Genomic DNA, 12,973 nt, shown 5'->3' on the forward strand with positions numbered 1-12,973 from the left:
CTGCATGCTATAATTATTTTATATGAATGGTGCTAATTATTTTGATTTTAATTATTAGTAAACTACCGATTTTAATTTTTATTGCGAGATATTGCTACTGATTTTAGTTACTAGAATTTTTATAGTTTTATAAACTTGTTTTAATTGTCAGCATCTTGTGTGGATTCTGGGACTAAAGCCTAGTGGTGGTGGCGCCTTGAAGCCTGGAAGAGCTGTAGAAGGACCCAGTACAGTGAGTGACAGCCCTTCCTATCCAGTGGGTGCCTCTTAAAATGCATGAGCTGGCTTTCTGGAACCTAGTGCCTATGCTGAGACACTTTTGCTCAGCCTTGGTGTAGGGAGGAGGGCACTGGACCCGCCTCAACTGAATCTACCAGGCCGAGCTGAATCCCCAGGGGAGACCTTGCCTTGGAGGAGGTGGGAATGGGGTGTGGGTTGGGGGGGAAGGCTGGGGGTGGGAGGAGGGAGGACATGGGAATCCATGGTTGATATGTAAAATTAAACTAATTATAAAATAAAACAAACAAACAAACAGAAAGTCACACTTTACATTTGACTCTGTCTTTCCTTTAGGTTCTAACAACAGCAGTGATGACAGATTTGCCAGTGATTTCCAACATTCTTTCAAGGCTCTTTGAAAGCTCACAGTGAGTCTGTGTTCTCAGTCGACCCCCACATTGTTGCTAGCTGTATATTTGAGATGAAATTGTCTTTTTCCTTTTCATTTTAGGTATCTTGATGACGTATCTTTGCATCATTTAATCAATGCACTTTGTTCCTTATCTCTAGAAGCAATGGATATGGCCTATGGAAATAATAAGGTGTGGTGATTTACATTTCCTTCTAGTCCTACGCGGTGTATAAGTGACCTTAGTGCTTGACCGGCGGCACTGGTAACAGTGGCCTGTCAGTGTTGACCATTTGTAGAAGGAGGAATAAAGAGGGCGTGATGTAGCTTGTGATCTGTCTAAGTATGTGATAGACTTTAAAATGATGCCTCTTTTTTCTTATGTGCTGAAAATTCTTAGTATTTTATCAGTAATGCAACCGAGTTTTTATAGCTAGCTTTCATAAAATATCTTGATAGTGTTTGTATTTGGCATTTATGATTTGGGTTTGCGAGATTGCGGTTAGGAAAAGTGTGTGGCAAATTTGGGTGGCTGTGCTGTGCGGCCATCATAGGAATGGAACCCCCCCCCCCAAAAGCTGCAGTTAAATGTTTTCATTGCCCATCAATTAAGTAGAATAGGACTTCTGTCAGGTAAGTATAGAACAGTACTTCTGATAATGGCATTCAAGAACATCCCTGTCCATACTGCACATTTTCTGTAACATTTATAAAACCCAGGAAAATTTGAGTCTAGTCATAGTTTAGAAATTGTTATTTTAAATCAACTGTGTTTGAGGCTAACAGAATTCAGTAGTAAAGCACTTGCCTACACTGTGGGAGGCCTTGGGTTTTATTCCATTACCACAAAAATAAATACAGAAAAAGTGAATCAGAAAATAAAATAGTTATTAGTTGAGAGAGTGACTCATGGTACTTGTCTAATGGGCATGAGGTCCTAGCACTGTAAAACATGAATGAAGTCCTTTGTACATTCTGAAATGGTGTATGTATATGTGCATTCATTCAGGTACTCTTGGAGTCAGAAGGTAGTAGGTCCCCTGGAATTACAGGTGTGAGCCGTTAGTGTGACTAAACTGCAGTCCTCTGCAGGAGCAGCCAGCGCTCTTAGCCAATGAGCCGTCTCTCCAGCCCCCTTTCTACATTTCAAAATAAGTATAGTTTGATCACTTCCCAATATAAGAAGACAATTCAGATTTTTGTTTTTGTTTTTTTTTTTTTTACTCAGAAAACCCCTGCCTGTGCCCCTGTGCCTCTAAGTTGAGGTATACTCCCTATTTCCCCCCCAACAATTGTGCAGTTTTTGCAGTATCAGATACTTTTGAACCTTATTTATTTCTATTTTAAGTACATTAGTGTTTTGCCTGCATCTGTGTCTGTGTGAGGGTGTTGGATCCCCTGGAACAGGAGTTACAGACAGTTGTGAGCTGCCATGTGGGTGCTGGGAATTGAACCTGGGTTCCCTAGAAGAACAACCAGTGCTCTTAACCACTGAGCCATCTCTCTAGCTCCGACAATTCGGTGTTTTAATAATAACTATACAACCTCAAGCTCGGTTGTCTCCGAAGTTCTGAATTATCATTGTTGTTCGTGACTTGTCTCTTCTCTCCTGGAGCTGAACAGTAGCTCAGGTGGTAGAGTGCTTGCCGTGTGTGCATGAGACCAGACTGCGTCCTTAGCATCCCACAAAAGCAGGTATTGGCGATTCACACCTATAACCCTGTGCTTGGGAGATGCAGGTGGCAAAATCTGAAGTTCAAATCCATAGTCAGATCTGACTATGAAGTTCGGTTAGTCCAGGTCAGCCACAAAACAATCAAGCAGAAGTTCTCATTAGGGACAAGAGAGTTAGCTCAGAGGTTAAGAGCACTGGCTGCTCTTCCAGGGGACCCAGCTTTGCTTCCTAGCACCCACATGGTGGCTCACAGCCGTCTTTAACTCCTGTGTGGAGATCAAAGCTCTTTTCTAGCTTTCTTGGGCACTGCCTTCACATGGTGAGCAGACATATATGCAGTACCCAAACACATACAAAGATAAAAATAAGACAGAAAGAGTTCTTACTAGAGTATGGTTTACATATCATACATATCTAGCTAACGACAAGAACACTCAGGTGCTTGAAATAATGTATTATTAGTTGTTCCAAATCCAGGCAAGAATAACATTAAATACAATAGTAAACTAATCAGTTTATCGATATCTTGAAAAATGTTGCATCTTGAAATTAAATTTCAACACAAAACTATAATATTTTAATAGAGTACCAGATGAAGTCCAAGCAAATCTGCAGTGCTTTGTGAATTGTTTCTGTTTGATAAACACATCATGCTTATTCACATATCTGACACTTGACTATGACATATAAAGAAAATAAGAGGTTTCCAGTTTAAAAGGGAATTGGAGACTATGGAATGAAAGCAAAACTTTTATAAAACGTGTAAGTCAAAGAGTCCTGGGTTCTGTTTCCATCACAAAACAATATTCAAGTATAAGTTTCATAAAAATATATAAGATAGACTTTAAAAATGTCCTACATGGACAAGATATCCTTGTCCCCCTTTTTTGCTGAACTATATCTCTAGTCTTTCTTCCCAGTAGATTTGTTATAGTTCTTAAAGAATCCTCAAACTTTTTTTTTTTTTTTTGATGTTTCAAGACGTGGTTTTCCTGTGTAGCCCTGGCTATCCTGGATCTCGCTTCGTAGACCAGGCTGGCCTTGAACTCACAGAATCTGCCTGCCTCTGCCTCCTGAGTGCTGGGATTAAAAGTGAGTGCTACCACAGCCCGGCAAGAACTCTCAAATTTTAAAGATGCTCACTACTTAGGGGTGCATTCAGAGTGCAGAGCATCAGTTTAGCGGGCAATGCAGACGCATTTTTAAAAGGCCAGTTCCTTATCTAGATATAGTATATAGATGACCATGGTTTGTTTGTTTTTAAGATTAAACTTTTATTCATTATGTTTTGTCTTCTATTTGAAGGACAAATCTAAACCTAAACTCTTTTTTAACGTCTCATATTCTTGCATGATTAATTTATTGCAGTATTGGAAAAAGTACACTAAAATATTTGAGTAGAAGCTGGATGGTGGTGGCGCACGCCTTTTATCCCAGCACTCGGGAGGCAGAGACAGGCAGATCTCTGTGAGTTCAAGGCCAGCCTGGGCTACAGAGTGAGTTCCAGGAAAGGCGCAAAGCTACACAGAGAACCCTGTCTCGAAAAACCAAAACCACCACCAACAACAAAAACAAAAACAAAATTAGAGTAGAATATAGAACTCATGGAACTTGAGTTAAAGCTTCTTTGGTAAAAAGTCTTTAGGTATGAATCCAGGACATGAGTGTGTTCTTGTACCTGCTGCAGAGGATTGTCGTGTATACCCCGTTTCATGAGGAGGAAGGAAAGTAGTAGTACAGGGAGTCCCCACTCGGGAGACTCGCCTTCACCCTGTGCTTTCTGACGTGATCGAGTTTATATACTGTTCTCTCCATTTCTCACATCAGAAAGTTCAGTAGATACTGTAGTTGACATAAGTCAAGGTGAGACCGCAGCCATTTAAACTCTGTGGGTATCAGTCTTAACCTTCTACCGTAGCTCTCCATAAACGTGAACTTTCTGCCATAATTCTTAGGGGGCCTGTTAGATTAGCTCATGTACCAGTTGTCTTTATAATCCCGGGGTACCTTAATTTACAGCTTCCATTAGGGAAGAAAAGGATACTATTAAACATTTCTCATGTTACAAATGTTTTCAGTACCATAAAATGTTAGTATAGAAATGTTTTTTTAAAAATTGGATTTGTAGGTCTTTAAGGTCTATAGCTTATTCACATTTTGTGCCAGTATGATTTTGGGGTAACTTGAGGAGCTGTTCTTGAGTGGCAAAAAGACTTGCCTTATGATAATAGGTTCTGTTATATTTACTGCTGACTTTACATATAGAGACTAATCATAACTTAATCATAGTATTGTTCTATTTTATTCACAGCTAGTTCTCAGAATTCCTTTAACATATCAAAATGTAATATGTTTCCTCCTCAGGAACCATCTCTCTTTGCTGTTGCCAAACTGTTAGAAACTGGTCTAGTTAATATGCACAGAATAGAGATTTTATGGAGACCTCTAACTGGCCATCTGCTTGAGGTGAACTCTCTTTCTTAAATACTGCTTATTTCTGCTGATAGAGGTGTGTACATTGATCTTGGTATTCAACATAACGACAGACTGCCTTTCCCTCCCCTTCCCTGCCCCTTACATTTTAAGAGTGTAGTTGTGCAGTAACTAGCTTGGGGAAGGGCTAATCAAATAAAAATGGTAAAGGTTTAGTTTGTGAAATACCATGATATCAGCTGTCTGTTGGGAATGGTTTCCTTTGACGACAGGATCTTGATTCACCTAATTTCAGGTGTTTCTGGAAGTTTGACGTTTGGGATGCAAGTGATTCACAGATAGACCTTGTCCCAGGTTTGCTACAGTGGAGGTAGCGTGAGAGAAAAAAGGTGTTTTGCTGCCACTGAATCATAGGTAGTGAGAGAATTTTGTCTAGCTACATCTCTTCCTCCACTTGAGCCTTGATAATTAGCTGGCGTTTAACTCCAGCTGCTTCGGTTGGTACAACGTTTGTGGTTTGGGTGTTGTTTGGGGGCCATAGTCATTTAATGCTATTTTAGAAACCTGAGAGAGAGAACTAGTCTTCCTAAAATATTACCCATTTTATTGGAATTAAATTTATCCATAAAGGTTATGTGCAGATTTCTCTATGATTAAACCATCTTATCGGGTGAGATTAGGCTCAAGACAGTGTGCCAACGGTCATATCAAATATTCAAGTCCTGGGTTCAATCCCTTGCACCAATTTGGGGGACTGCAAAAGCAGCAGCAGCCAACCCTTGGGAGACGCTTGCTTCTGTTTCCTCTGGTGACGTAATTCCTGCAGTCATGGACTCCTTCCTTTCCTGTGACTTGTTTCAGTTTTCATCTTTTGTCTTTTGTCTTTCTCTCTATCGCCTCCCCTTGCCTTTATTCAGAAGGTAAGCTTACAGAAAATTTTGGATATGATTTTTCTTTTACTCTTTACTGAATGTATGATATTTTTAAGTTGTAAAATGCCTACAAAGCTGTAATACAGCATTGGTTTTCCTGTTCTCAAGTTACTGCATGTTTCTTACCTGACGTATACAATGAAATGTAATCCTACTGTACGTACATTTCTTCAGGTGTGCCAGCATCCGAACTCTCGAATGAGAGAATGGGGAGCAGAAGCCCTGACGTCCCTCATTAAAGCGGGGCTGACCTTTAACCACGAGCCTCCCCTTTCACAGAACCAGGTAGAGACGGGGTTTCACGATCGCTCGCACCTGTCATTTTATGTCAGGGGCATCTCATGATACTGTAGTGTAAGTCTTCTTGGGTGAGGCAGGGCCTGAGGGACCCCGCCTGGCCTCCCATCCTCACCTCCCAAGTGCTGGGATTTTAAGGTGTGTGCCACCAAGCCAATATCTAAAACAGAATTCTGAGACGGTATTCTGTTTGACTTGGGGGCTGTGGACTGCTTTTTAATGCTAACAGTTTTAGGGTGGTCTTCATGAAAACATTTCCATGATGCTGACTGAAGTGAAATTTCCTGGAGCTGTTCTCCAGTCTGCAGATAGCCCTCTTGGAGAAGGGCTAAAGTTTCTCTCCGGGGCCTCCTCTGCCCTGTCCCCGCCGCTGCCGTCCCTCACACAGGGACAGAGCAGGGGCAGAAGCAGCGGTAGTGAAGCAGGGTGTGGTGTGGTGTGCATCCCAGCACTTGGGAGGCAGAGCCAGGCAGATCTCTGTGAGTTCGAGGACAGCCTGGTCTACAGAGCAAGATCCAGGACAGCCAAAACTACACAGAGAAACCCTGTCTCGAAAAACAAAAAAAGAAAACAGAGCTAAGTGACAAACCTCCAAAGATTACTGCTAGAGAAATCACAGCCTGTGTTCTGTTAGTGGGCCCTTCGTGTTTGCCACAGTCCTGTGAGTGGAGCTGAATCGACCCTCAGAGGGAACAGGAGAGAGAGGTGGTGCACTCTGTAGTCCCAGCGCTGAGGACACTGAGGTGCAAGGTCACCTGACCCAAGACTTCTAGACTGACTTAGGCGGCAGAGAGACGGCATTGCCGAAGGACGAAGGCGAGGCGGGGCGGCTGTGAGAAAGCCGTCTTTGCTCCTCCTGTCCTCTCCTAATTCCCTTCTTGTCCCTTCTAGAGACTGCAGCTGCTTTTGTTGAACCCGCTAAAGGAGATGTCCAGTATTAACCATCCGGATATTCGACTCAAGCAATTAGAATGTGTGCTGCAGATTCTGCAGAGTCAGGGGGACAGTCTCGGGCCTGGATGGCCTTTAGTTCTTGGAGTCATGGGAGCAATCAGAAACGATCAAGGGTGAGTGTTGGAGATGGATGCCCAACACGTAAGAGAGTCAGGACGGGTCCATCCCGCTCATGTCCAGGATTTACCATAAACTACCCCCAGTTAGCGCTGGGAACTCTCAAGTACTATTTTGGTTTTAAAAGGGTAGGAGATATGCTGTTTTAGGACATTTATATTATATATAAGATCTTATTATAAGATAAACAAGCCAACCTAACATTTCATAACAGATCTAAAGGACCACATATATTAAGAAGTCTTAAAAAATTGCTTTAAAATGACTTTATTCATTTGTTTCTTAAACATGTATTCTGTGTTTAGTATATCCCAAATACTGAGCTTCTCGGCCATTCTGAGTACACAATAAACAGCCACTACCTGGAATACAAGTAGACCACAAGTGAGAAAGCACTTTACCACAAAAGAAAGCTCTAGTGGTAAGGGGTGGAGCCAGAGCTACAAATCTTAGAAATGACTTTGTGTGCCTTAAAATGCTGTTTGCATTTACTTTGAGTATATTTGGGAGGCATTTTAGGGGAGTGACATAATTTAATCAGATATGCAGTTGACAGATGTGCCACTGTGACTGGAAGAGCCAGGGGGAGAGCAGGAAGTGTGGAAGTAGTGACAGGTGCTCTCTTAGAAGTAAGAGACATTGGAGGATTACAGTGGACTCTGGGGGCAATGGAGAAATGGCAGTCTAGAACGATCCTCAGGTCTCTGACTGAGGGGAACTTGTGAATAGGATGCCGTTAAATAAATAGGGAATCCAGGGGGAACGTTTGAATGGGATTTAGGGTTTTGCTTAATGTAGGCTAGAATACCAGTGGAGGGGATCAGCAAGTACTGGATGTGCTTGTCTGAGATTCTGCAATATCACACACACAGCCTTCTCTTAGTGACAAGCATAGTTGAGGTTTGGTTTGGTTTGGTTTGGTTTGGTTTGAGACAGAGTTTCTCTGTATACCCATGGCTGTCCTGGAACTCACTCTGTAGACCAGCCTGGCCCTGAACTCACAGAGATCCACCTGCCTCTGCCTCCCCCGTGCTGGGATTAAAGGAGTGTGTCACCATGCCTGGCTGTTGTTGAGTTTTATGTTAAAACTATTGTGAAAATTAATGAGACTAGTAGAGAAAATTAATATTTAAGCATTTGTAATAGTAAATTTCTTTAAAAGTATAACATATTGGAATGATTAAAGTAAAAAGGACCAATTTACATCAAGTTGAGTTGATCTTCTCAACTCAATGCAGTTTACAAAGCAGGATGTATCCTGTAAGGATGAAATGAATTAATATGCGTTCAGTACTTAGAAACTCCATAGCATATCGAAAGCTTGATAGTAGTTGTTGTTTTTCATTGACATTATTTGCCATTTGTTCTAGTTTCTTTTCTATTGCTCGGATAAACACCATAACCAGAGGTCACTTGAGGAGTAAAGGGATTCTTTGGTTTAACACATCCCAGTCATCGTCGGTCAGGAAGTCAAGGCAGGATCTAAAGTAGGAACTGGAGGAATTCTGCACACTGGGATGCCTTCCTTGGATGGCAACCAGGAAGAACTTCCTTGTTCAAATTCGAAAGTAAAAGTTTGCTTGGTTGAGATTATTGTAGGTGTGTTTTCTCACACCTTTCTTTTAAATGTGCATTATCCGTTTCTTCTGTGTTTTCAGAGAATCACTAATAAGAACTGCCTTCCAGTGTCTTCAGTTGGTTGTGACAGATTTCCTACCAACAATGCCTTGTTCTTGCCTACAGATAGTTGTAGATGTTGCAGGTAGCTTTGGACTTCATAACCAAGAACTTAATATTAGCTTAACTTCAATAGGCTTATTGGTAAGTATCATTGCTTTTCTTATGATATCGTTTTAAATGACAGTTATGCAGTAAGCATAAGTGAATACTTAGAAGTGTGGTCTGGACTCTGGAAATTTTTACTGACTTTTAAGTACCAAACATCCTGAAATAATCTCGGAAACAGACCATCAGTAGCAGGACATTTGCAGGTTTGCTGTACCGAGCTTTAAAATTCGTGAGAGAGGACTTAGTGCGATAATCAGCACAGATGTAGAAAGGAGGCTCGTGATTTGGCATTATGTGCAGATGTAGGGATCTTAACTAACTTGAATAACACTTTCATAGGCTAGTAGCAGAGCTTTGTTTACAGTTTACGGAGACTTGTAGTGTGCCAACAACATTGTTAGACACAGGAGACAGCATATTATAGTGAAGGCTCTGGGACAGGCATGTGTGTATTGGTTATTGAATTATTGACATGTGAGTATTTTACATATTGTGAGTATAGATAGAGGTGGTATGTTAGGGTATTGCAAGTATAATACATGAAGTAAATATGAAGAGAACTGCACCCAATATTTGTAGTTTATCTAAGGAAATTGGACTCTCTTACTTGTTGTTAAAATTCAGAAAGTTTATAAAGCTGAATTTAAATTTCTCTCGTAAGTTAGTTAAGTACTATTTGAAGGTAATTGTTTAAAATCTCCTAAATGCTATTATAACTCAGAAGTTCCATAAAATTGGACTTTAAATGTCTCACACAAAGTAAGTTAGTGTTTTTCTATTAAAAACCAAAACGAAACGTGAGCATAGAAGACAGTGTAATCTGTTACATACAAACCTGTTGCCAAAGAGCAGCTGGTTAGTTGAGGGCTCAGTTACCCCAGACACCCCTCCTTTACTGTGTTTCCATCATTGGCCACCATCATTAATTCACATACTTTACTATCGTGGAGAATGAAGTCTTTGGTGTATGTTAACTAGTTCTTTTTGTATGAAATTATAAATTATTAAATGATACTAAGGAATTTTGTTGTGTTGCTAATGTATTGTTTTTTTTTTTTTGTTTTTTTTTTGGGGGGTTTTTTCGAGACAGGGTTTCTCTGTGTAGCTTTGCGCCTTTCCTGGAACTCACTTGGTAGCCCAGGCTGGCCTCGAACTCACAGAGATCCGCCTGGCTCTGCCTCCCGAGTGCTGGGATTAAAGGCATGCGCCACCACGCCCGGCTGTATTGTTTTTTTTAATGTATTTTATAGTTAACAATTATAATGATTAGGTACTATGTATATCAACACATTGAAATTCATTATTCTATATATAATAGAAAAATGTCATAATAAAAAGTACAGGACATTAATAAAAGTTAACAGTAAGACAGAATAATTAGCCACATTTTCTTGAAATTAGAGACACTAATAAGAGAAATACTTTTATTAAGCCTATTCTGAAGTTTAAACAAAATTTATGATTAAAGTTATATTTTTATACTTTTCTTTTTAGTGGAATATTTCAGATTATTTTTTCCAAAGAGGGGAAACTATCGAAAAAGAGTTAAATAAAGAAGAGGCAGCCCAGCAGAAGCAGGCGGAGGAGAAGGGAGTGTCTCTAAATCGGCCGTTCCACCCTGCACCCCCATTTGACTGCCTGTGGCTGTGTCTTTATGCGAAACTGGGGGAGCTTTGTGTGGACCCGCGCCCCGCTGTGCGGAAGAGTGCAGGCCAGACTCTGTTTTCTACGATTGGTGCACACGGGACCTTGCTGCAGCACTCAACCTGGCCCACGGTTATCTGGAAGGTATGTGAGGTGGGCTGGGCTGGGGCTTTCAGTTGACACGTGCTTTTACAGTACATATCCTCCAAGTACATGAGTCGGCTTTTTACAGAATCCTTCCCATGCATTTGTCGTTATTTTTACTGTGTGTGTGCGCATGCGTGTGCGCGCGTGTGTGTGTGTGTGTGAGAGTGCATGCGTATCTCTGTGTGTATATGTGTGTCTGTGTGTGGGTATGTGTGTGTGTCTTGTGTATGTGTATTCATGGTGTGTGTGTCTCTGTGTATGTGTGTATGTGAGTGTCTGTGTGTGGGTATGTGTGTGTCTCTGTGTATGTGTATGTGTATTCGTGGTGTGTCTGTCTCTCTGTGTGCGCGCGCCCGCTTGTGCGTGTGTGTGTGTGTGTGTGTCTGTGTGTGTGAGTGTGTCTTTGTGTGTGTGTGTGTGCATGTACGCACACATGCACACAGGAACATGGGCACCCACAGAGACTTGGGGTTTCTATCTCTGTTCCCTCTTCCACTCTGTTCTTCCTGATAAATCAGTCCCCCATTCCTAAAAGCAGCATGTAGCAACCTTGGTTGTCTTCCTCCTCCTTCTCGTTCCTCTCCTGTCCTTCCTTCCTTCTTTCCTTTCTCGTTGCTCTGCTGGGAATGGAACCCAGGACATTGTGTCTAGCATTATTAATTCATCTTCTTGGCAGTTTTCTGTTTGATAAAGCACACCTCCTCTGCTCTCTGTTCGGACCCCCTCCCCCAATCCCATTTGTTCTGATTGTCCTTTAAGTGTGACATTCGCCAAGTGCTGACTGCTTTTCCAATACTTTATTGAGTCATTTAGTTCTCAGCTCAGTCTGGGCATCTCCATAATAATACTTTTTGCGGACCTTCGTCCTTGTCTCTAGTATTTATTATCCCATAGATGTTCCACAGATAACAAGTCTTAGCTGATGTTCTGTCCCGTTAGGTTTCCTTTTTCATAGTCTATGACCTTCGGGATAAGTTTAAAATACTTGGTTGCCTATTTTAGTCAGTTTCCTCTAATTTATGTAGATTTAATGAAATTGTTACCTATTTTTATAACTTCTAGGGTTTTTTTGCCATTACTTAAGCTATGCTGTCAATGACCTTTTTATGACCTTTAAAATAAATATCTAGGTACTCTTTCATCTACTGGACCGAGTTCGAGAATCTTCTACAACTGCAGACAAAGAGAAGATTGAGTCTGGAGGTGGAAATATTTTAATTCATCACTCAAGAGACACAGCAGAGAAACAATGGGCTGAGACGTGGGTGTTAACGTTGGCTGGCGTGGCAAGAATCTTCAATACCAGACGATACTTACTGCAGCCACTAGGTGCCTAAGTGTTTTCTTTTTCTGTTTACAAGTTAGTTATGTTAAAAGAAATTTGGAACACTCATTGGAGATTTTTTGGGACTTGATATATAGTACTACTTCCCAGGAATAATCAGTCTTAACTAGTGTGGTGGAGTCATGTTCATTTCATTGAGGGAAAAGTACTGCCTGCATCCTTTGGACCAGCCTGCCAGGGTGTAGTGATGAGCAGGACACGTCCAGTGTTGAACCTGAGAGAAGACCATAATTATGCCCATAAACGCAGCATGGCTACCGTGGTAAATGCCACAAAGGGAGCTGGGGCCTTGTCGGTTTCCATTTAGAGTAGGAGGGTGGAGCCTCTAGTGGCTCCTGAGAACCCAGTGTTTACCTGAGATATGCAGTGTACGAAGGAGTTCACCAGGCCGGGTAAGATGAAGTGAGCATGGCCTCACAGACACAAAGATGAAAGACTGCAGCGGAGGAACAGTGACGACCAGCATGCTTGAAGGTCTGACACGGGTGTGAGAGAAATGTGATTCTCAAGGAGGTGTTCACGTAGTAAGAGGTCCGACCGTGTGAAATGTGTTCAGCACGTAGACCTCATCCTAGCAGCAGATAAAAACCAGGAAATGATGAGAAGTTTAAACTCTAAAGTGACTTGATCATACTTTAGGTTCAAAAAGATCACTCTGGTTGGAGAGAAGAGAGAGGCAGAGAGAGAGAGAGAGAGAGAGACAGAGAGAGAGACAGAGAGAGAGAGAGAGAGAGTTAAATGGCATGGCGGACTGGTGTGGAAACTATTGATGCAAATTGGTGATTCTAAAGCACGACCAAATTTATGGCTGATTTTGTAGGAAACATTTGGTAGTTATTGTGCTATGGAGGGACGAGAGCTGCTGTCACCCGGAGTATAGGGGCGAGGGGTGATGGCATGCATTCCTAGAGTGTCCACGGCAGTGCCCCAAATAAAGACTGTCCCATTAGGATCGGCGGTGTCTTTGAGGCCGAGAACCCAAGGGCAGGTTGTAATGCTTGGGTTGGTGGCAG

At 41.7% G+C, this 12,973-nt stretch overlaps 1 protein-coding gene across 5 annotated transcripts in view; it reads left to right on the forward strand.

Annotated features, from left to right (window-relative positions):
* Positions 1-12,973, forward strand: part of Mon2 (MON2 homolog, regulator of endosome-to-Golgi trafficking) — a 73,288-nt gene that overhangs the window by 37,162 nt on the left and 23,153 nt on the right. For 3 of the 5 annotated variants that reach the window (XM_028869586.2, XM_037196730.1, XM_037196731.1), the window contains 10 exons: positions 152-232; positions 574-647; positions 731-821; positions 4,668-4,769; positions 5,654-5,656; positions 5,843-5,953; positions 6,857-7,032; positions 8,695-8,857; positions 10,319-10,612; positions 11,746-11,944. In XM_028869586.2, the coding sequence (XP_028725419.1) occupies positions 152-232; positions 574-647; positions 731-821; positions 4,668-4,769; positions 5,654-5,656; positions 5,843-5,953; positions 6,857-7,032; positions 8,695-8,857; positions 10,319-10,612; positions 11,746-11,944 (1,294 nt within the window). The remainder of the gene's footprint in view (positions 1-151; positions 233-573; positions 648-730; positions 822-4,667; positions 4,770-5,653; positions 5,657-5,842; positions 5,954-6,856; positions 7,033-8,694; positions 8,858-10,318; positions 10,613-11,745; positions 11,945-12,973) is intronic. The other 2 variants (XM_028869588.2, XM_028869589.2) reach the window with 1 other exon arrangement.

This window comes from Peromyscus leucopus, chromosome 18 (genome assembly GCF_004664715.2).
Source record: "Peromyscus leucopus breed LL Stock chromosome 18, UCI_PerLeu_2.1, whole genome shotgun sequence".
Lineage (NCBI taxonomy): Eukaryota > Metazoa > Chordata > Mammalia > Rodentia > Cricetidae > Peromyscus > Peromyscus leucopus.